Genomic DNA, 23,281 nt, shown 5'->3' on the forward strand with positions numbered 1-23,281 from the left:
AGGGCTCGAATGTCATCGGTGGCGGCGATGAGGGCGGTCTCGGTGCTGTGATTGGCTCGGAAGCCGGACTGTGAGGGGTCGAGGGATCCATTCGTTTCGAGGAAGGCGGCCATCTGCTTGTTGACGGTCTTCTCGATGACTTTGGCTGGAAACGGGAGGAGCGAGATGGGGCGGTAGTTCTTGAGTTCGGTGGGGTCCGCCGTGGGTTTCTTGAGTAGCGCGCTGAGTTCGGCGTGCTTCCAGCTCTCAGGGAAGGTGGCGGTGTCGAAGGATGTGTTGATGATGTCTCGCAGGTGGGGTGCGATGACAGCGTCAGCCTTGTTGAAGACGTGATGAGGGCAGGGGTCGGTCGGTGATCCGGAGTGGATGGAGTTCATCGTGCGGATGGTGTCTTCGGTGCTGATCGGAGTCCAGGCTTGGAGGGTGGTGGTGAGGGGTGGTTGTTCGGTCTTGGTGTGTGTTGGTTGGTTGCTGAAGCTGTTGTGTATGTCCGCGATCTTGTTGTGGAAGTATGAGGCGAGGGAGTTGCAGAGGTCTTGTGATGGGGTGATGTCGTTGTTTTCTGCGCTGGGGTTGGAGAGCTCTTTCACGATGTTGAAGAGTTCCTTGCAGTTGTGTGCGTTGTTGTCCAGCCGGTCCTTGAAAGCAGTTTTCTTGGCGGCGCGGATCAGCTGGTGGTGTTTCCGGGTGGCCAGCTTGAAGGTGGTCCTGTTGTCTGGTGTGGGCTCCCTTCTCCAGACTTTCTCGAGGGCTCGGCAGTTCTTCTTGGAGCTCTTGAGTTCGTCGGTGAACCACGGGGCTTTCTTGCTGCCGGGTCTGCTGGGCGGGGTCCTCAGCGGGGCGAGTTCGTCCGCGCAGTTGCTGATCCACTGTGTGAGGTTGTTGGCGGCCTGGCTGGGGTTCGCTGAGCTGGCAGGGGGGTGCTGGCTCAGGGAGGTGGCGAGCTGGTCTGCTGTGATCTTGTTCCAGCTTCTGCGGGCGGCCTGTTGCTGGTGGTGGTGGGTCGTCGTTCTCTTGAAGGTGAAGTGGACGCAGCTGTGGTCCGTCCATTGGAGCTCTGTGGCGTGGCTGAAGACGATGTCTTTGCAGGATGAGAAGACGGCGTCGAGTGTGTGTCCGGCGAGGTGGGTGGGGGTGGATACCAGCTGCTTGAGTCCAAGATTGGCGAGGTTGTCGAGCAGGGTGCTGGTGTTGCAGTCGTTGTTGTTCTCCAGGTGGAAGTTAAGGTCCCCCAGGAGGATGTAGTCGGCGGAGGGGAGGGCATGCGGGCTGACGAAGTCGGCGATGTCCTCGCTGAATTGTGTGCGTGGTCCCGGGGGTCGGTAGATCAGGGTGCCTCTGAGGGTGGTGTTTGGGTCGGTGTGGATCTGGAAGTGCAGGTGTTCGGCGGTGGTCAGGGAGTTGTCGGTGCTGGTCGTGAGACGGATGGTGTTCCTGTGGATGATGGCGACGCATTGAAACTCCTCCACTGGCTTCCTATAAGGGAGAGAGTTAAATTTAAGGCCTTGTGCCTAGCTCACAAATTGTTACAAAATCAAGGCCCTCCCATTCTTAGAAAATTTATCAAACCCTATAAATCCTGCAGATCCCTCAGATCGGACACGGAGAATTTCATCAGCGCCCCCAGAATCAGGAAGGCACGCACAGGTGGAAGGCGGTTCACAGTCCATACCGCAAGCCTCTGGAATGCACTCCCCCGCGACCTTAGAACTGAACCACATTACCTTCGCTTCAGGAAGCGGTTGAAAACTTATCTTTTTCCCCAATGATCCCTTCCCATCCGAACCACTGTATCCCCGTCCCATCCCTCACCCCCCCTCCTTCCGGCCCCCCTTGTCAGGTTTAGGGTAGGGTTCTTAGCGCTGGGATACCTTCGGGTGACTACGCGCTCTACAAGAGTTTTTAATAATAATAATAATAATAATTCGCCCCTTGCTTTTGCACATGCCAACTTGTCCTCAGATTTGCCCCTCACCCATCAATCCGTCTGCAAAGGTGATGAGGAGCGCGCTTTAATTAATACATCTTGTTGTAAAGCATTACCGGGCTACATGTGCCCCGTAACAATTCCCAATTGAGTGCACCACTCATGCCGGAGCATGATGTAGCCTCTTCTTTTATGTTATATTATAATTTATAGAGCCACCTTGTGTCTGTTCAGTGGACAGAATTGTACCTTATTTCCATAGTACACCCTTTAAGTGCTGGGCTAATATAATCAAGCTAATTTCACATTACTGGTGTGGCATCACCATCAGCTGATTAGTCCACACGGTTCCCAGCTCTTAGGGTCATCAACAGAAGTGGTAAAGCACTTCAAATCTCATGATGGGTTTGATGAACCAGACTCCTACTCTTGGGAGGCGTTTACAACCAATTCAAAGTCCTATTTCATGACCGTCCTAAAAGCCATCAGGTTCAAGCAAATTAATGACAGAGGTGACACTTTCCTATGGGATTAATTGTAGTTTCTGCACATCAGAGAAGAACTGAACAGATAGCATTTGGAGCAATTACCTTCTACGGATGGTTCTAGCACGCGGCTGCTTTCATTCTTTGTTACTTCTCCACCTTATGGACCATACAACGAGCATAAAATCCCATTTGGAGACACTGGAATGCTGACCTTACCAACCCCTATTACAGATCCTATCAAATCACACTCACTTGTTGTTTGTTATCCAGGTTATGTCTGTGAAATACATTGCAGTTTGTCGTGGCCACTAGAATTATGCAGCGATAGAGGCCCTAATTATCCGACAGGTGACTATTTATGCAGTAGGAAAAGGCAAATTATGGGGCAGATGGTGGAATATAGGGCACATCGGTAAGTCTTTATATGCGGGAAATGCTGTGACCACAGAATTGCATTATTTCAGTTGCCTGCTCATAGTTCTCAGCACAGGCACCAGCTGAAGTCATGATTTGAACCCATGCAGCTAAAGATCTAAGGTTCAAAGCACTCATTGTGCGAAAACACGCAGGTTTCCTCACGTTTAGGTGCTCACAGACTACTTTGGGGTCCACTGTGCCGCATAATCTTACGAAAAGCCTTCGGGTAAATTTGTCTGGGTGGAGAATCATAAAGCTTGAAGATTATTTTTGCCAAAACCAGTTAGGAGTCGCCAAGGGTTGCTTTCATTTTATCATGTTGCGTTAACTGCGTCAGTTCTTTGTATCCTGTGAGTTCTTCCTCGGTGCAGTGGCAAACAGCCACAGGCTGTGTTTGGCAGCAGGAGGCGGAGAGAATATGTCAGCATAAACCAGCTTCCCTCACGGGAAACTGTCTATACAAACACTTTCGGGCATGAAAAAAAAGACTGTAAACTACTTTGTTTCATTTGTTCTCCTTTTCATAAGCATTGGGTACTCTAGCTTTTGTAGAAACCTCTAGTAAGGACAGAAAAAAAGTCACGTCACAAGGTAACCGAAGCTCCATTAGATTAGAAAAATATCTGCCTGCCCAATTAGCTATCGATCTAACTTGATTGCAGTTTATGGTTGAAGCTAGTAAACGTGTTGTGAGGGTCATTGACACAGGGACGCGGAGGAGGACTTATTATGTGTTTTGTGCGACTTTTCTACTCGGGGTAGTACTGTTAGTGCGGATCTCTCTTAAGTAGACAACTGTCCTCGGCTACACCGAGTAAAATGCATACTTTTTGCAATTGATACATGTATTATGCATGACAAACCCATGTGATGTCACCCACATACATTTTGCCCATTGTAGGTGCCTGTTTAGGTCTCGCCTGACCCAGCGCATGCGCTGGTCTGGCGAGACATTTTGTGAGGGCTCCAAAAAGTGCTACCAGGCCAGCCTAGAGGTACAGTGCATGTGGGCGGGCGCGCGTGTCGCGCTTTACCGCGATTACTTTCACTTTCGCGGCATGTTTGATCGCGATCGCGATCACTTTCGCGGCCGCACGGCCGCTTTGATGTTCTCCGTGAGGCTTCAATAGATTGCAGTAGTTAAAACAAGCAATGGCATAGCCAATAGGTCTCACCTTTGGGACCTTATAAGTGTTTAGTTATGCAACTGTTGCATGGCTAAACTCCCAAAGGCGAGACCTATTGGCTATGCCAATGCTTGTTTTATTTGGCACTAGTATTCCATACAGCAGTGGGTTCACACTACAGTGGTAGAAATTTAGTTGTTATGGACTATAACCCTATGAGATCAGAGTTCCTGATCTGTAGCGACCACTTTGCCTACATTATCAGAGGCATTGCGCTACAAGATGCAATTAGCCTCTTCTACAGAAACTTTAAGCTAAAAAAAAAATTGCATTCAAGCATTGATCAACATTAATATTAGTGTAGCTTCACGTCATATGAAGGCCCCCACAAAAGTTTGGCAATTCAGTGCAGCAGTCTTCGGTAACATCAAACCTCCATTTTTGTAGACATTCAACCCTAAGTAAAACTTAAGAAGTTTGTCCAAGACTTCCCCACTCAACAACTCCTTTCAGGTTGATGATCGCAAAACTCAAAAAATCAAAGCTTATGTTCTTAGTCTGAGGCCTATTCTTTATTTACATTGTTTATTTACATTGTTTATTTACATACCTAAACTATTAGCAAATATTTATCCAGGCGACAGTGGCGTAGCTAGCCCTATGACCGCCCGTGGCACCCCTGCTTTGCCGCCCTGCGACAGCCCAATTGAAGAGCGGAGGCGATTGCTGCCCCGAGACAGCAGGGAAGTGCGGGAGGAGGCCACTGCCCCAAAAATAGTGCCGCCTGGGGTGGACCGCCACCCCCTTGCTACGCCACTGCCAGGCGGCCAATGTATTTGACCATCCAAAGAACTTGTATTAAAGAAAACCATATCACCTTACGATAGTGCCTCTGGCCTGAGTCTGGGACTCCATTTTCAATATCTGTTTCTAGATGTTCTGTGTCAGAAAGATTAATGGAAACCCCCATGGTGTAACATACTGTGTTTTGGCTGTCTGAACATGTAAGGAAACCCCCTTTTTTTAACATTACCTTCATTTGTTTGGTCCGAGCATCTGGTGTTTGACCTCTGTTAGAGCCCTACTAAACAGGCCCTGCCGTATGTGCTGTGTTTAAATGGATCAACATTTCAAATGGCCAACTATCACTCTAATAAGCTCTGTGGCCAGATCCTTTACACAGTTGCCCAGAGTACAATTATGCTGTGTAGTAGCAAAGAAAACATTTTTACCCACTGAACCTAAAATATATCTTCATTTTAGATTTTGTTTTCCATTGCAGCATTCTTCAGGACATATTCCCAATATGTAAAACACATATACATCTAAAATTGATAACATTTGATCAGACAGTGCCATCAAACCAAATTTGCAGTGTAGGGATACTCTGGGCTATAAAGATCAGTATTGAAATCAGATACAGGCCATTGATAACCTACATGTTTGCAAACATGAAATATATTGTACCAGAAATCATCTGGGTGCATTGAAAAGCATTCATATTTCAACCTGGAACCATAAATTCTTTAAACCTCATGCAACTGACTACCAATAGACAGGAAAGGAGAGGGGGCGTTCCCAACAGCTGATAGTGTTGTCACCAGTGGCGTAACAAAACCTGGGGGGGGGCCCCCTGCACGATACGTGGAGGGCCCCCCACCGTGCTCAATCCAGAGCTCTCTGGCTGGAGTACTGTGCCGAGGGGGCCCCCCTGCACCACATGGGCTGCGGGGGCCTGTGGTACGCTCCTGGTTGGCACTGTTTACAGTACACCTCTGTGGAACATTTTATATATAGAATAGGGTTTCTCTCCTCCTAACTGGAAAAGATACTACGGTGGCGGGCCAGGGGGCATGTTTTCCTTTGAAGGTTAGTTTACGGAACTGGTAGGGCAAGAAGGTAGAGTTGGTCAATAGGCACCCCACAGTTGAGGTGTGAAACTGCCTTGTTAGGTTAAGGATGAAAGGAATTCTAGGATAGCCTTGTTGGCACAGAACATATGCAAAGGAAATGAAATGCATCAGACTGCTGAAAACTGAGAGTGGGAAGTCTCACCACGAAGAGCTAATATATTTACTGTTTAAAAAAACCTACTTGTCCCTTTCCAATGAGAGACTGAAACTGAAGAGGAGAGGAATTCCCTGTCTTCTGCTCCAATGAAGAATTCCTGCTTGCTCAGGAAGTGGACAAAATGTCTCCAGGTCCGTCTTGGACGTCTGCTCTTGCTGCCTTCTTCAGGGCTGGTTGAGCTAGCCTCCTACTTATTCACAGGGCGAAAGGCATCCAGGTAGTACCTGAAAAGTCTGTTTGCACCTGTGGCTGTCTTATCCTAGGTCACAAGATGCAGAAGATTCTGCCTGATAACAGAGGAAGCTGTTCCCAACCTTGAAGAATACCAATGTCCTGGGTGGAAAAGGGTGTTCAGGGAGGTCTTGAAAACAGAGGGGCCGGTTCACAAAGGTAAAGTGAGACGAAAGTCACATTTTACGACTTTCGGTATTCACAAAGGGCATTTACGATTAGTAAATGCCCTTTGTGAATACCGAAAGTAGTATAGTTAGACTTTCGTCTCACTTTACCTTTGTGAATCGGGCCCATTGTCTGTGGGATCCTACTTCAATGGGTAAAAGTGGGATCGGGTATCAAGTGCTAGTCCTGAAGATTCGAAGAATTTCTCAAACTGCATAAAATACACTTCAACCTCTTATATTTTATTTAATTTCCTGTAAAATAAGATTCAACTTATTTTCTTTGGTGCCTTCCTATAGGACTGTTTTAATTTTTTTAAGGGTATTTTTTAAATTGGTTACAGGATTAAAGGTATAGAAAATGCTTTACACTAACTTGATATGAAAACATAAAAGCCTCAATAAGAAGACCTAGGTGTGTTACATCCAGGCTTAAAGAGGCAAGTAGAAAGGGAAAGATGGAGCCATAACAGTAACAAAGGAAAGCAACAGCCCTGGCCAGAACATTGCATTTTGACAGGAATAGCTTGAGGAGTAAGCCTCAGCCAAACATGAAGGGGTATATCCACCTTTGGACAAGCAGGAGGGTCACACAGATAGGAATGTGAACAGCTATTTTGGGGCTGTCAAGAGAGGCGCCCCAGGTGTGTGGAGACCCATTGAAAAGTAAGATGCTGGCCTCGCTTATAGGGAGTAATATTAGCTTATTGCCTGGAGTGAGGCAACAGCTTCAAAGAGAGAGAATTGTAACAAAGTGAAAGTGCTCACAGCTGCCAAGGGTGGGTAAGGCTCAGAGGGAGATTTGTAACAGCTAACTTGAGAAACAAGAGTGGGAAACATTGGTTAGGCCTCAAACCACTGCACAAGCAAATTTAGTGTTCAGAATCATTGCAGACCATGGCTCATACATAGTAGCTGAGTATCTGGTTTCAGTGAGAGAACTATGCACCGAATAAAAGAATAATAATAACATAACAAAGCCATGTAACCAGCTGTCGCTATTGAAAAACATTTTTATTTCTGTATTTGTTTTGTAACATTATAGCTTTGATAGGCAGCCGCATCATAATACAGATGAAAATGAACAAGTACGTTTTTGAGATCAAACACCTTCCTGGATAATGGGGAATCCAAAGTAATGAAGGAGTGGAAATCTCTTGTTAATTTTAAAATCCAATCTTCAGTAAGATTTGAAGTGCCCTCAGAGGGGCCCTATTCATTTTTTAAAGCTGGCTACATATTCTCAAATATGGTGAAAGAACATTCATAATTCCCAGTGACAAACAATAAACACACAATTACAATTAGAACCATGAGAACAATGTTCTTAGAATTTAGTACCTTTAGTTACTTAAGTTCCCCCAATGGTGATGTTTGGTTTTAGCTACGTTCTATATTATGATCCTTATCTATTAAATATGTTGCCGCACATTTCTTCATATTTTATGGTCTGTGTAGGTTCTTAGAATGGCGTAACTTTTTATTTTACTCTACATATTGCCAGTGGCGGCGGGTAAGTGCAAGTTAGATGGGTGCAGGGTCCCATACTCACACCTATGTATTCATGTGCACTCATTCATAAAGCCACACATTCATACACACACGCATGCGTGCTCCAGTCAATAAAGACACAACACTTACCCGCTCCAGCTCTTGGGGAGGAAAGCCTCGGAGGTGCCAGGAGAGTTAGGACAGCGGCAGCCCCTCATTGGCTGACACCAGGTCAACCAATGAGGGGAGGCAGTAGTCCCTACCTTATCACAGAGTAGGATGGGGTCAGAGAAACTGCTGACACCACCTACTCTGTGAAGTGGCGTCAGTGATAGACACTCGATCCTTGGCACTTCAGGGCTTAAAACTGATGCGCCCAGGTATGATGCTATCACTGACGCTCCCCCTCATCATGAGGGAGAGGGCCTCGAGGACCTTTGACAAGTTGAGGAGGTCACGCCCACAGGAGCTGGGACATCCTCAGCCCAGCAAAGTTCAGCTCAGGCAGCCAGGAGCCTGTGCATTTACGCAAGTCTAGCTCCTGACTGCCTGGCCTGAAAATAATGAGTGTCTGTCAGGCTGACATTTGCTCATCCTGACAGACATTGTTTATTTCGAAAAGATGTGTGGGAGTGGCCCCTCCCCCCTTAGGGACGGGCCGCAGCTGCATATTGCTCTTATAAGCATTTCTGACATTGACAATGCTATACAATAGTAGTTGGATTACATTTGTGTGCTCCTTAATTATAGATTGATTTGACTAAAAGGAATTTTAGATGGTGGAATGTGTGCATATATGTTGCCGGGTTATGTGTTTAATAGTAGTGTCGTTTGTATCTGTTCCGACAGCATAAGGAATGTGGTTCGAATTAGAGTCAGGATGGTTTTTATTGGATCCCAGCGCACAAATTGACTATGCATTGAGTGTGTGGCAAAGCTTGTGGAGGCCATTGAAAACCTATGATGGTCCAGCCCTCAACGTATAAGTCTGCATGAGAACAAGCAGCGGGTTATGCTCACTGCCTGGGGCTGTTCTTGTGTAGTGATAGAGCCAATTCTGGAGAGAATCACGTTTATTCCATAAGCAGGTTCTTAAGTTTTAGTGTTGGTCATCCCCAGAAGTCAACCTCTCTACAAAGTATCTGAGTGCTAGTTGAACAGCAATGGTGGGGTGCTGAATCCACACCCGAAATTATTGTTTCTATGCAGTAACACCCTCTCATACCAACGCAAGATTTTTGGGGCCCGAACGGAAAATACCATGCAAGATACTGAATTACCATACTTGTTTCTATGTATTTTGCATCATTACAGATCGGTCATAGTGAATGACTAATTTGTAAGATTACAGTCTATTCATTAGACATGTGATGTCATGCCTTGCGTCATGAATGCATGCTTGCAGAGCTACAGTTCATGCGTTCCCAGCAGTTATCATTCTTCCCCATGCTATGTCTCCCTACTGGCTTACACACATGTGGTGTCTTTTTCTTTTAAGCACTACCTTCTCCTTAAACTTGACATCTTATAATGTGGTCTTCTGCACACTTTGCTCTAACTGAGAATTCTGGATAACAGCACAGTATCCCCCTCCTTATTCTCCTTTATTGGCTCTTCTACCATCTGTTAAGTCTTTTCTCAGTGTCTAGCGGCAGCACAGACTGTAGACTTCATAGAAGATCTCTGTAATTTGTCCATCTTCCTCATACATAAAAACAACCAAAACGCTTTTCTTGTCAACTTATTGAAATGTAAAAATGTTTTTGAAAATTCTACGCATATTGATATTTTTTGTCAAGTATTATTTTTTCTCCAATATTGTTTCAAGCCCACTTAATGCTCCTTCCCTAAAGTATCTGGGTCATTGAATTTCTCTTTTTTCTTTTTGTCCAGTGGAAACCTGTACTGGGCAGGATCTGGCAGACCTGGGAGACCGCCTTCGGGATTGGTTCCAACTTCTCCATGAGAACGCCAAACAGAACAGCTCTGGAACCCCTATTAAAGGTAACCCACTCTGCGCCGAAATAGATCACATGCATATTTTACACACACTTATCACCAGTAAATCTACATATACACATTGTCGCTCATGCCCGTACATTGCTATAAAACTATAGAGGTAGAAGATTTGCTTGCCATGTTGTCTGTGTTGCTGCCCGTGGTTGGTCTGTATCAGGAATACACCCTGAGGCTTCAACCTTATCTATCTGCGTTGAGTACTGCCTCAGTCACTTACATCACATGAAATTGAAATTTTTTTTAAATCAAGAAATAATATTTGCTCCACACCAGTAATTTAATCTTCTTGAACTTCCATTTAAAAATATATATTTCTTTATCTAAAACCCTTTTTAAAGTTTTTGTATACATGCCCACTACACAAGGAATATTACAAATGGTTGAAAGCATTAGCTAGAGTACATACTTTCTCAATGTAGGTGGGCAGCGAAAGGAGGTAAATTACATGTAATTGTTTGGTAAATAGCATAGTAATTTACCAAACAAACACCTTTTCATCACCGCATTATGAAGGTAGATTTGCAGAGGTTGTAATATGTGACGGGAGCAGATGGATTGCAGAAGAAGGGCAGAAGAAGGGCAACAACACAGAAACACAATAATACTACAAAAGCATGACACAACCCTAAACAAATAAGCAAAACAATACTACAGGCCTACACGAAAGAGCAATGTAACAAGTTGACACCACAAAAAAATGCAATACAAAAGCAAAATTCAACAGACTGAATCAACACATTGACAGCACAAAAAAAGGAGCACAACTATAACACAACACAGCAACAGAACAATATACAAATTCAACAATCTACCAGCAACGATAATACAACCACACAACCGTACAACAACAGCGGACCAGCTTAGCTGCAGAACAAAACAACACAGCAAAACACATCAATGCATAACAACAACAGAACATAATGGCAATGGAATGGTATTGTTTTTATGGTGGGTTTTGTGATGTGCCAATGTTTACAATTTACTATGATGTATGCGTTTTGTTATGGTGTCAGGGGCGTAGCTTGGTCAGTAAGATTGGGGAAATGTGAGCTTCATATTTCCCAACAATCACGCTGGTTAAAATATGTTATATGAGAAGCAGAGCAGGATGGGGGCTTAAGGAGTAGTAGGAAAGGAGAGGAGTGCGGATTGAGAGTGGGTCCTTAAAACCCAATATTTTGCACAATAACCGTTTTTAATTACCTTTAAACAGACGAGTGAGAGAGAGTGTGTGTGTTTGTCTACATATGTATGTAAAAATTCCAAGTGAATTCCGACAACTACCTCCCTATGCTCGACCTAAACCACCTGTACCCAACTATTTACTACAGAATACATTTATTAGGGTGGTGTAACATCCCAAACACCCCCCTCCCCCAAAGCTACGCCCCTGTATGGTGTGTTTCTATTGTAATGGGCTGCTGTGTTATGGCCTTAAATAGGCCTTAAATAAAGTAGACGTAACAGAACAGCGTCACACCTCGCTATGTCTGCAATTATGCGGCTGCAAGGCAGTCAGAGTAGGGTGAAGTTTATGGAGCTCTTCCTGATTTAAAGTATAAACCAAAGAAGACTTTCCTTTCTGCTTTTTGAGCATATATAAATATTATATGAGACTAGATATACTGAAAAAGGATTAACAATTGAAGAAAATACAACTTGAAATTGTAGACAAATTATTGAATCAATAAACTAATTAACTATTTAATTTGTTTATTGTCCCAGATATATTTCAATTCCGTCCATAATATTTGCTTCACATTTTAAGATAAATGAAACCCGCCCTCCTCCGCTATATAGTTTGCCGTGGGCTTTAAGAACTGTTTCACTTTAAATTTGACCTACATAAAACTGAAACACCTGTGATTGCTTCACAGGTGAATTCTTCCATCAAAGTAATAGAAATCTAGGACCTCCAACCCAATTATTTATATCAGGATGGTAGGGATCTCGACATTTAAGTAAGTGTGTTTACAAATGGCCAAAGAACGGAAGTTGCTGATGATTCCCATCATAATTTATGTTGGAGTAAAATCTATGTAGAAGCCTACAACTGTAAACGTTTTTACAAAAAAACTGCTTTCCAATGTGGATTCAGTGTAAATGCACTGCGGACATATGAATCCGGACAGCTATGCAACACTTACTCCAGGAGCAAGTCTGTGCAGGGCCTGAGCTTAGGTACCACTTGGTGATCTTTTCTGGAGTGACAGAAAAATCATACTGTATTTTATTTTGATGGAGTATGAGTTTGGGCAATATGGAAATTCGAAAGACCTTGGTGAGTGAAACAGCAAACAGACCTTGAGTGATTGCGGTACACAGCCACAGAGATCACTTGATGGTCCACCCAATATTCTGATCTTCTAACTCATTAAAAGACACCTCATAATCCTCTGGCATTTTAAATGGTGGAGAATTATAGTATAGCAAACATAAGCAAGGCAGCTGCATCGGGTTAAGGTCAAAATATGTTTTGTAAGAGCATCAAGATGCAGCTGCTCTTTAAATAAATAATGTCGGCGAATCCCACATTTATTGATAAATTCCTAAAAAGATTTCAAGATTTCCTGATGATAGCTGATGGAGCAATTGAATATCTGATTGAAGCCAGAAAGAACCCCTGAGCATCAAACAAACTGTGGTAGCTGTGGAATATTTCAAATAGGGGAAATTCCATGAAGGGCTAAAAGGGATGTTGGATAATGTCATGCCATACATGGTGTAGATCAGCTGTCCCCTTGCTCTTGACATATCTGAAATGACACCTAGAATTTGTGTATCTAAAAAAAATGGAGAGAGGGAGATTTAAGTGGATATTTATAAAAGTAGGTGGCGGTAGAGGAATCTTGAATCCGTTTGATTAATCGTTTGGTTAAGGAAGCTCTGTAGTACAACGGTAGGTGTGAGAGAACCCATCCTTTTTTTGCGGGGGTAGTAGGGTATTGTGCCTGTCTTGGCTTTTATGCATTCAAATAAATGATGAGATTAAGGCCTAAATCCTTTAGGCAAAAGGCAATGAAATATGATATTAGAATTGTTCGATTAAGAGAAGGTTGTGCAATTTGTTTGATATCCGTGTTATTTAGTTTCGGATTATATAATGTACATATTATGGTGATCTTGTAAGGGAAAGTGCACTTCTCTGCATAGATGTCGGAAACTTCCAGAATATGCTGACCACCTGTTAATATTACGTGTTATTGTCATTTAAACTGAATCAATGTTCTCACTGTGTTGTGTTTTGGAATTTTGATGCTTGCACCTGGTTTAGATAGCAGTCATGTGCAGCCAAATAGACACCAAGGTTGCTCATACATTTTGAAGGGGGTCTCAAATTTGAACTAATGAAATGTGTCTTCTCTCTGTCACATTCATTTCGTGGCATGATAGCCATTCAACTTTCTTACAGCATCTTAGTTACCAAGCGGTGCTGTAAGGCGTCCTTTAAAAGAGCCCATGAAGCTGTGTAACATTTTATTTCCAGAAAGTCTATATTGACATTTAATCTTTTCAATATAAAGAAGACCTGATGTGATCATTGGAAATTCCAGGGGTGTTTTGTAGAGACAAAACATCCCATATACTCTCAACCTAGCAGTGCATTGCTGGTCTCCCGGATCTGATAATAGCCTAATGGGGTAAAGTAACATGTGCCCCATGGGAGCTTCAAGCAGAGCGCTACTTGGTGACTCCCATTTTCTACATTGCCAAAAATACAAGAAAGGCATTGCTCGACGAAGTGGGGTGGCGTCCATTGTAGAAGCATGTGTTCAACCTCATGGTCACAGGTGCAAATCCCAGTGGGTCCACTCAGCCTTTCATCCTTCTGAGATCGATAAAATGAGTACCATTGCGTTGGGTAACAATAAACATCTGTTATTCAGCGGCAAGATACTCTTGGGTGAACGTGTTCTGTACTTATGTTGTGTTAAACATTTAATTGAATAGTGCTTTTTAGCCAAATGAAATGCACAGTTCATCCAGTCAGTGTTTCTGGAGAGGAGGTACATTTTGTGATTGACACTTTCATAATGTGCTATTGTCGCTACGAGGCTAAGGAGTGAGAGGCTGAAGTTTAGGAGTATATCACAAGTTCCCTTTCAGAACTGTCTGCAAAACGCGATTTTTTCCCCAATGTTTTGAATTTTTTTGTTGCTGCATTTTGCCAGGATATTTTCTAGAGAAGTGAGAGGAATTTACTTCCCAAGTAAACCCACTCCCATACCTGAGAGTTTGCTGTTACATTCGTCAGGTACACAATGTGAACATTTTTCCAAGGTTGACAGGTTGTATTGAAATTTGGTATGCATGGTATTGGCCGAGAAAGAATGGCATTTTTAATCTCAGAGGTAACAGTTGCTTGGCATCTACTGTTGATGGATGGATATTGTATTTACTGGTATTAAATCTTCTTCCTCATACCTAGACTCTGATGAGGAGATGCTGGTACCAATACACCACCTTCAGTCACTTTCGTGAACACAGCAGACATTGAATTGTTCTATGAAAGCTGACAGTTGGCAATGTAGGGCTCCGTTTTCTGCCTTCATAGTGACAAGCCTCACTGGACAGTTTATCTGATTTATATAACCCATGTTTGCTCTGTGCAGGTACTTGAGGAGTTGTGGGGAACTTTCAAAGGGCCACATATATTCAGGGATTTTGCTGTTGCAAACTCTACATTTTGCAAAATCACAGAGTTTGCAACCGCAAAAATCGCCTTTTCATCTGTACTAACCACATTTAGCAATTTGGATATGTTTTCTGAATCGCAAAATGCGGTTAGCGAACCATACAGAATCACAATTTGGAGGAAGAGTGAAAGGGGAGTTACTTCCAAATTCTGAGTCGGAATGATATGAATGAATGATATGTGACTGGATTATCAATTGCAAACCATTGATCAGTTACTGACTCATAAATTGGGGTCGTAACTGATTCGCAAAGGCGGAAGGGTTCCTTGTGAACTTGGAAGACATCCCTGGGGAGAATTGGTGGTGGTCCTGGGGTCCATCCCATGCTCCCCTGTAGTTTCCAAAATGGAAAACATTGTTTTACAAGCAGTCCCAGCTCCTTTAAGCAGCATTGCAACCACAGTGATGGTGTTCTGTTGCATGTGCAGCGTACCACTCCTGTGACTGCAGTCAACTGCAGGGATTCATACATTTTGACTTACTTAATGAATGTTAATGAGAGAGGGCATTCTGTGACCCAATTTGATTTCCTATTTTGCAAACCGATCTTTCAGTATCTCAGTTGGTTCACAAAATCTGGTTTGATTTACAAAAAGTCGGTGTACATTTTGCAACCATTTTCTGCTCATCGAACCTTAGTACATCTGCCCCATAGTTCCTTATTCTGCATGCAGGACTCCTAGCACAAGCTGGATAAATGGCATGAGCTCAGTGACTTTTTTTGTAACAGAATAAGTGCTGGGGTCCAAAGATTGGCTCAGAAGAAATGCTGAGGTGCGCGTCTGAAGGTTAGCTTGCCTAATACAAGGCTGTGTAGTCCTGATTCCGCTCATTCCTCTTTCATTCACCACCAGACACTCCCTCCTCCATTATCACTCTGTTTAAGGTTCTTTTTCATCCCTGAATTCTTTCTTTGTCACTGTTTTTCTTTCTTTTTCTCCTTCTTTGCCCTTTTCTGTTTTTTCTCTGTTGCTCATTGTGAATTTTGGATAAGAACAAATAAGTGCTGATCCTCAAAATAGTGTGCTTGTGGAATTCGCCTACAACCACCGGCTCAAATTAAGCACTATACAACCTGTCAGGGCCTGTCTGACCAGCATGGAGCTCGGAGGAGAAGTGATATCATGCACAAATACTTAAGAAAGATATTAAAGTGCTCCACATCATTCTCTCCTCTCTTAGGCAAGAGAATTTGCTGTTTACGTGTGGGACAGAAGAGATGTCATATGCTTAGTGGGCACGTTTCTGGCAGCACCATCATTTTTGTGGATACCGCTCATGTGCTTGAGGAGGTCCTTCAAGGAGCGCCCATTGTAGGCGTGGTAGGCTTACAGTGGCAGCAGTGGTGTAACAAAACGTGAGGGGGCCCCCTGCAAGATATGCTGAAAGGGACCTTTTCACTCAGATCGTAGAGGCTGAGAGGGCCCCCTCCAGTATGGGTCAGCCTGGGGCTCCGCGGACCACGGGGGGCTGCAGGTTTCTTTGTTATGCCCCTGAGTTGCAGCATTTACAGTGCTGCTTGCCCGAGAACAGCCCAAGGCCCGTCGGATAGTGAGAAGGAGCTTATAAGCAAAGAGAAAATCATCACATCAACTTCATCTGGACGAGGAAACACAAGTTTTCTTGAGAGTATGACTCCAGGGTATAAAGACAGAGTAAAATAGTGTTGGAACAGACATGCCGACTGAGAATAGGAACTAACAGTATCTCCTATGGACACAATGGGCTTAAGTGACGCAGGATCCTGGGTGGTGTGCTGAATCTGTGGATACATTTTTAACCTGAACGGGTGATTTCAACTAGGATTTTATTCCTATTCAGCTTGCTCTTATCTCTTCTGTGACACCCTCCATGGTTCCATGTAGCAGTCCTACAGGACATGCACAGAGTGCAGGTTGGTGAGGACTGTATGGGGCGACTAAGAACCATACCCGATGTTCAACTACCTATGGCTTTGGAGCACTGGACAGGTGATTTTAAGGTCTACCTAGTTGCCACTAGGATGATGTATACTCTTAGAAGATTATTTTTACCCTTATCGATACATAGATTTAGTGCAAAGTGAAAGGGATCCTATAAGCAGCTCCCATCTGTTGCAGTAGTTGGGAAGAAAGGGGTTGTGATTGAATAAGTATCAGCAATAATGATGTTGGCTATACGCTATAATCCTAAAACAGAAATGTGTTGGACCTGACATCCTTGGTGTGGTTTTCCCCAACTTTTTGCCTTCAAACCCCCTGTTTTTGCTGACTTCATTTTTGCTTCCTTTAGGACTCTACACACTCTATCACTGCTAACCAGTGGTAAAGTGTTTTTTCTGTCTCCCGAACACATGGCAATATTGACTTCCACCCAATTAGCACAATTAATTTACTTGTAATTGCTATTAGTGGGCCCACAGGTAGTCTTGTGCCGCCCACTTAAGTAATCTTTCAAGCATGTCTCAGCCCTGCTATTGCAGCCTGTGTGTGCAATTTCCAACTAGTATTTCGACCTGCTGTAATAAACCGTTTTCCAGGCCTAAGCCATCCTTTTTAATACAGAAGTCACCCCTAGGGAAAACCCTAAACAGCCCATAGGGTAGGGTGCAATATACCTAAAAAGTGGGACTTGTACGTTTAAGTTGAGTGAAAAACTCCTACATTCATTTTTCACTACGGTGACGACTACCTCTCCTGTAGAATAACATTGGCTTACATTATTACATTTAATATGTGATACGTTTCAATTGCGAGCAGGTAGGAATGTCCAATTTGTTTTTTACAGAATTGTAATTTAAAATCCTACTTCATGCTCAAGTCAGATTTTAAGTCACAATTCTATAAATGGCAATTTTAGAAAGTTGAGATTTTCTTGTCCCAACCATTTGGTTCCTGCAATCTATATCCTGGGTCGCATGACTAGGTGTGGCTGGCAGTTGGTCTATGTGTATTGCTCCCATACAGTGAGACAAAGGGGGAATATGTGTTGCCAGGATGAGACATCATGAGGCGGGAGCTCCTACTTCATTTGCACATCACAAAGGCTTTGCCTGAGCACACTCACACAGGGTTTAATAATAGTCATTTGTGCCCCCAGAAAAGCTGCAGCCAGGGCACCGAGGCAGGAAATTCCAGACAACTCTGTAGGGGGAGGACTCTAGAAGCTTCTACCACTTCAAAGTGGGCACCAAGCACAAATAGTGGCCCACCAGACCCGCTCTTTAGATCACTTCTAGATGTGGGAAAGATTCAGAAGTAGCAGTGAAAAGAAAGAGAGATAGCCCCACAGCACTGGGGACAGGGCTCTAAGCCAGAAACATAGTTTCCCCTATGTCAGAACAATACAGTCACATGTGTACTTCACAACCAACCCTCATTACCTAAAAAATCTGAATTCAGTACCACAACACTATAGCACAAATATAGAAGATTTTAATGATATCTTTCTTGAAAATACATTACAATATGTACATACTTATTTTCTGAGCAATCATCGCAGTGCATGTATCAGCAGTTAAAAATACCAGATATCAGCGTTATCACGATGATATCAAAAACCCTCTTTTAATCTTCACAGTAAGGCGCAACACAAATCAATATGACATATACCCAAGTATACAGTCATGACAATATCAAACAGGGAAAAAAAAAACAGACACAATTATCTATATTGCAAAAAATTGATCAGATCAATGTGGGGTATCAAAATACTTCATATGGTGTTCATATCACCATCTGCCAAGTCCCCAGTCTTCACAGACTCAGTTTTGTGAATTATGTTGATGCATTTCGGTGGACAAGACATGTAGGCCCCCACCTTCCTCAAGACAAACAAAACGTCTCTCCCGCATAAAACAACTTCTGTGAAAACTACCACCCAAAGGTTTAAATCTTCTGCCATCTTCAGTAGTCCTGAACCACCTAAAAGCTTTTAATGTCCAAGGGGAACCTTACTCATTGGGACCCAGCACTCTTATCGGATAGCAAAACTTGAAAAATAACTCATGGCTGTTCACCGCAAGTTTGTATACTTCACACTGTCAGGCATTCACCTCTGTAGTGAAAATGTCATCCGTTCTGGAGTTGTTAAGTCTTACACCAATCCTGGTTCTCCAATTTAAAAAGTGCTGCATAGTAGCAAAGCAAGCCCCGCAGGTTGCCGCTATATGACTCTTCATGGGCAAATCCTGGTCTAATTTAACAGACAGATTTTTGGTGGCTTGCCTTGGGGAGGGGGCTGCTCCAAGTTCTGAGGGCCATTAATCTGGGAGACCAGAGGTGCTGAGCTTTGTTAAACAGCAACATTTCAGTTTTTTTTCTGTTTAGTTGGAGACAGTTAATGATCATCCAAGCCACAATTCTCATAGAGTCCAGAAATCTGTGCTTTGCACAATCAATATCCTGTTACAGCGAGATGATTACCTGGGTATCGTCCACATGTGATATCACATCGAAATCAAAGGGTTTGTCAATTTAGGTTGGGGGGATACTTAGATGTTAAACAATGTTGGGCTTAAGGATGAGCCCTGAGGCACCCCATTATTGACGGAAACTGTGTGGAATTTAAATGAGCCCAGCGTGATCGTTTGTGTACGGCTGTCTGAGAAATCAGTGGTCCACTGACTGGTGTTTCCCCGACACCGATTCCATACAGTCTGCTGATCAGTACATCATGAGAAATAGTATTGAAGGCCGCTAAAAGATCTAATGGCACAAGCATGGCAGGAGAGCCCGCATCTAGAGAAAGAAGGATGGTGTCTGCAACTGCTACCAACCCGGTCTCTGTGCTGTAGGTGGCTCTAAATCTTGATTGAGAGGGATCGAGTTCATGTGCTCCTCCAGGAATGACATCCTCTGTTTGCTGACACAGCTTTCCAACATTTTCCCCAATAAATTAAGAAGAGATACGAGGCGATAGTTGAACAGACTTTTGGGATCAGCATTAGATTTTTTGCGTACTGTATAGACCAGAGATGCCTTCCAGGCCGGTGGTATTTTGGCCGAGTCTAAAGAACGAATGAATAACGAAAGAATGGAGGGCTATCAGAGTTGCAAAACTGGCAGAGATCCTGCAGGTGAACTGGATTTAGCTATGGTCAGGAACCCCAAGATTTGGTCCAAAGCGAGGGGATCGAACCTGTCTAGGTGCGAAATGGAGTCTTTGGGGGGCGTAGTCGGATAGGTTGAGTTAAACTGACTCTGGCTTCTTATGATGGTTTTGTAGCATGAAATGGAGCAAATAGTCTCCTTTGCGCCTGAGAGCCTTGTTTGTGGTCTAATAACACTTTTCTTTTTCGATGGAGTGTGTGATCCGTGGCACTTCACACTTTGTTCACATGGACAAGTTACAAGCAGAAGAGGAAGACAGAACTAAATGCTCACTCGGCGCCATCAGCTGACATCTTCCCTGGCAAGGCTGCCGCCTGCAGACTAGAGGATTGTCACTGAGTTGCAAGCGTGAAACCCAGCCACGTACAGCGCCGTCTCTTCTGGTTCACCTGCTCCATTTACAGTGCCGTGAAATCCGCTCTGCAGGGAGGGACCTGTCGAGGCGGAAATGTCACCGAGCACGCGCTTTCAGCCTGTGAATCCCGGAAGGTGAATTTGTTTCATGCTCTTTTACTGTGAAGCGCGTGCTGCAGCATGCGAGCTCCAGGGGCCTCTTCCCAATGAGGCTTGCATAATGACACCACTGCAACATAGTTGACTTTTTCCAGAAATGAAAAGCTTGAGAAAATGCTGAGCAGTTACACTGAATGAAAACAAGAACACGTCTTCGTTATAAAATTGAGTCACTTCTATTACAGAAATGTCTGTTGCTCCTTTCCGCTTTTTCCACTCATGACCCTCGAAAGAGCATGGGCAGCTCCAGCAGTATGGTGAGCACAGTGCTTTAAGTGTGCCAGGTCCTGCCCGTGCTGGGCACTGGAAGTTCTAACAAGCATTTGCAATGCAATAGGTCCCGCATTTACGCGAGTTTATGCTATTGGCATTGTAAATGATAATGCCTTTTATTTATGTTTTAAAAACGAAAACAAAAATAAAAGGCATTGTTATTTGCAATGTTAAAAATGCATGGCTAAACTTATAAGGTCCCAAATGCGAGACCTATTGGCTATGCCAATGCTTGTTTATATCTATTATCTGACACATTTGCAAAAAAACACATTTTGAAGAAAACAAAATATATAGAGCACACAATTAATAAAAGATCCTAAAGCTTACATAATATAATCCTCTAATCTACTAGGTAATTTAATTACTCGTTGTTTGGTGTATCGCTGGTTTCCCACAAGGAGAATCCAGTACAACATTTTTGGAAACACTTCCATTCTCATTTGACACCGCTTTTTCATTAACATCATGCTTGTTTGTCATATCTTTGACTTGAGGTTCAGATAAAGACACCTCTCCCTGACAAGTGTGATCTGGGACAACAGTGGACAATTCTTTTTGCCTGTCTGTCAACACATTCTTTTATGAAACTCTTGTTACAGTACTTACTGCATCTTGTGTTTGTAACAAACCGACAATGCCCCAGATAGCACTAGACTGCTATCATCCTAACACAGGTATATCAACATCATTAAATCACAAGAGTCATATTTTACACTTTAAAACAGATTCTCCTGGCCTGGTTTTACAACTACCACAGAACACTTATTGCACCAACCTCTTTTGTGTAATAACAAAGCACTTCTTGACTCTCTTTTCACCTGAGCAGGTGGCGTAAACTTAGATGCCACTTTGAAACCTACATTGGGGTTTAACAATCCGAACCTAATCTCCCTCATGAACCACTTTGGGTAGAACTAGGTGTACCTTGTCATGGGGAACTTAGAGCGAGGGGGTGTGGGGTGGAGGCAGGGGAAAACAACTAGGAGGCTGAAGGCTGATCACGCTAGAGAGCGAAAATGGGAAACCCTCTTCAGAGAAGACCCACATTTCCAAACCTACATCCGCCACATGAAACGCCAAGGGGCCAAGTCACTGTTCAGTACGTAGTATGTAGCATGCACTGGACTGTGGTTCACATAAGGCCCATCTTTTCTCGCCCGTAATTCACCACTATAGACTCAAGTCCTTCCTCTCTTTCCACAGTTGGCAAGCCCAACAACAATAACCTGAAAGAAATGTTTGACCAGATGCTTCTAAACACCGACAGTCCCCCAGTAAGCCTTTCACTCATTTCAAATCCTCTGGGACTCTACAGTGATTACAACAATATGAACAAGTCACATTTTACAGACAACTTGGGCACTCCTTTGAAACCCTTTGTTTTATGAGGTGCACTATGCGGTATACGAAGTCTAAATCTGTCAAGAGAGAAAGCATAATCTGGTGCAAAAAGGTACGTTTCTCCTTAAAAAAACATACAATTTACAATTTTCAGAGATTTTCTCGTTGGAGTTCCCCATGAGTATATAAATAAGTCTGCAATACCTGTAGGTTTGCAACCACACTCTTACTTCCTCTAGTTATAGCTAGTCTATTTTTAGAAAGTAGTAGACTTCAGGTCACGAGCATGACGTCACCAACAGGAACATTAATGACTTGGCAATGAGTGAATTATTTAACAGTGTTTAATATGAAGTGGACAATACTTAAAAAAATAGGACGCAAAAAAGGCCATTGTTTATTATATTTATATTAGATATATTATATAGATATATCTCCTACCGAGTCCTTTTCACAGGGAATAACTTAATGTGAAAGACTGCTTAAAACCAGTATTTATTTTTTAATACTGAAAACATTGAAAGTTTATGCTTGTCTTAAGGTGGAATAGAATAAGTTATCACTCTTGTCATGTGTTAAAGAGCCTTTCTTGACACACTGGTATGGTAGAAATACTTCTTATCAATTATGATGCATTATTCTGTACCTTCTCTGTGAAAAGGGATTGTCCATGCTTCGAAGAGGACTTGGGTCACATAAACGATGTGTGGGATAGAGACTACAGAGTACAGAGGGAGCAACCCTGTGCCCGCAGTACCAGACATTAGCATAGCGTGCAGCGCGGGATCAAAGATTAATGAATGAGGTCGTTTTAAAAGACTGCAGAGAAGACCAGAGAAGTAGAATCAGGCCTAGAGTGAAAGGTGGATAGGGTGTCCAGGAGACACGTAACATAGCCTAATGAGGATTTTCGAGGGAAAAACAAAACACTCTACAGTACCGTCTCTTTGCAAGCAGGCAGCTGTCCCCGATGCACACGTTGCTGCAGCTGCTGGAAGCACATACATTAAGCACATACATTAAAAGGAAGACTAAGGTCACATTAGCTGGATTAAGAAGGATCTTTGTAAATACAAACTAAAATTCTGCTGAAAGATAAATAAATTAATAAGTAATAGTATGGTAACTATTCCCTATGGATGGTGCCCTCGTCCTCAGATATGATCTCTGTTAAAATATCATGCCACTTAGCCAATCCAGATGTCAAAAAGAATATCACTCCAACACACATTTTGCTGTTCAACAAAGCTCAGCACCTCTGGTCTCCTAGATTAATGGCCCTCAGAACTTGGAGCAGCGCCCTCCCCAAGGCAAGCCACCAAAAATCTGGCTGTTAAATTAGACCAGGAGTTGCCCATGAAGAGTCATATAGCGGCAACCTGCGGGGCTTGCTTTGCTACTATGCAGCACTGGACGCGTTGCTTTTC

General features: G+C 43.3%; 1 protein-coding gene across 3 annotated transcripts in view; it reads left to right on the forward strand.

Annotated features, from left to right (window-relative positions):
* The window catches only part of SPOCK2 (SPARC (osteonectin), cwcv and kazal like domains proteoglycan 2), a 429,775-nt gene that overhangs the window by 342,576 nt on the left and 63,918 nt on the right, over positions 1-23,281 (forward strand). For all 3 annotated transcript variants that reach the window (XM_085603847.1, XM_085603849.1, XM_085603850.1), the window contains exon 6: positions 9,812-9,922. In XM_085603847.1, the coding sequence (XP_085459973.1) occupies positions 9,812-9,922 (111 nt within the window). The remainder of the gene's footprint in view (positions 1-9,811; positions 9,923-23,281) is intronic.

The sequence above is a fragment of the Triturus cristatus genome, chromosome 1_2, assembly GCF_964204655.1.
Source record: "Triturus cristatus chromosome 1_2, aTriCri1.1, whole genome shotgun sequence".
In the NCBI taxonomy this organism is placed as follows: Eukaryota; Metazoa; Chordata; class Amphibia; order Caudata; family Salamandridae; genus Triturus; species Triturus cristatus.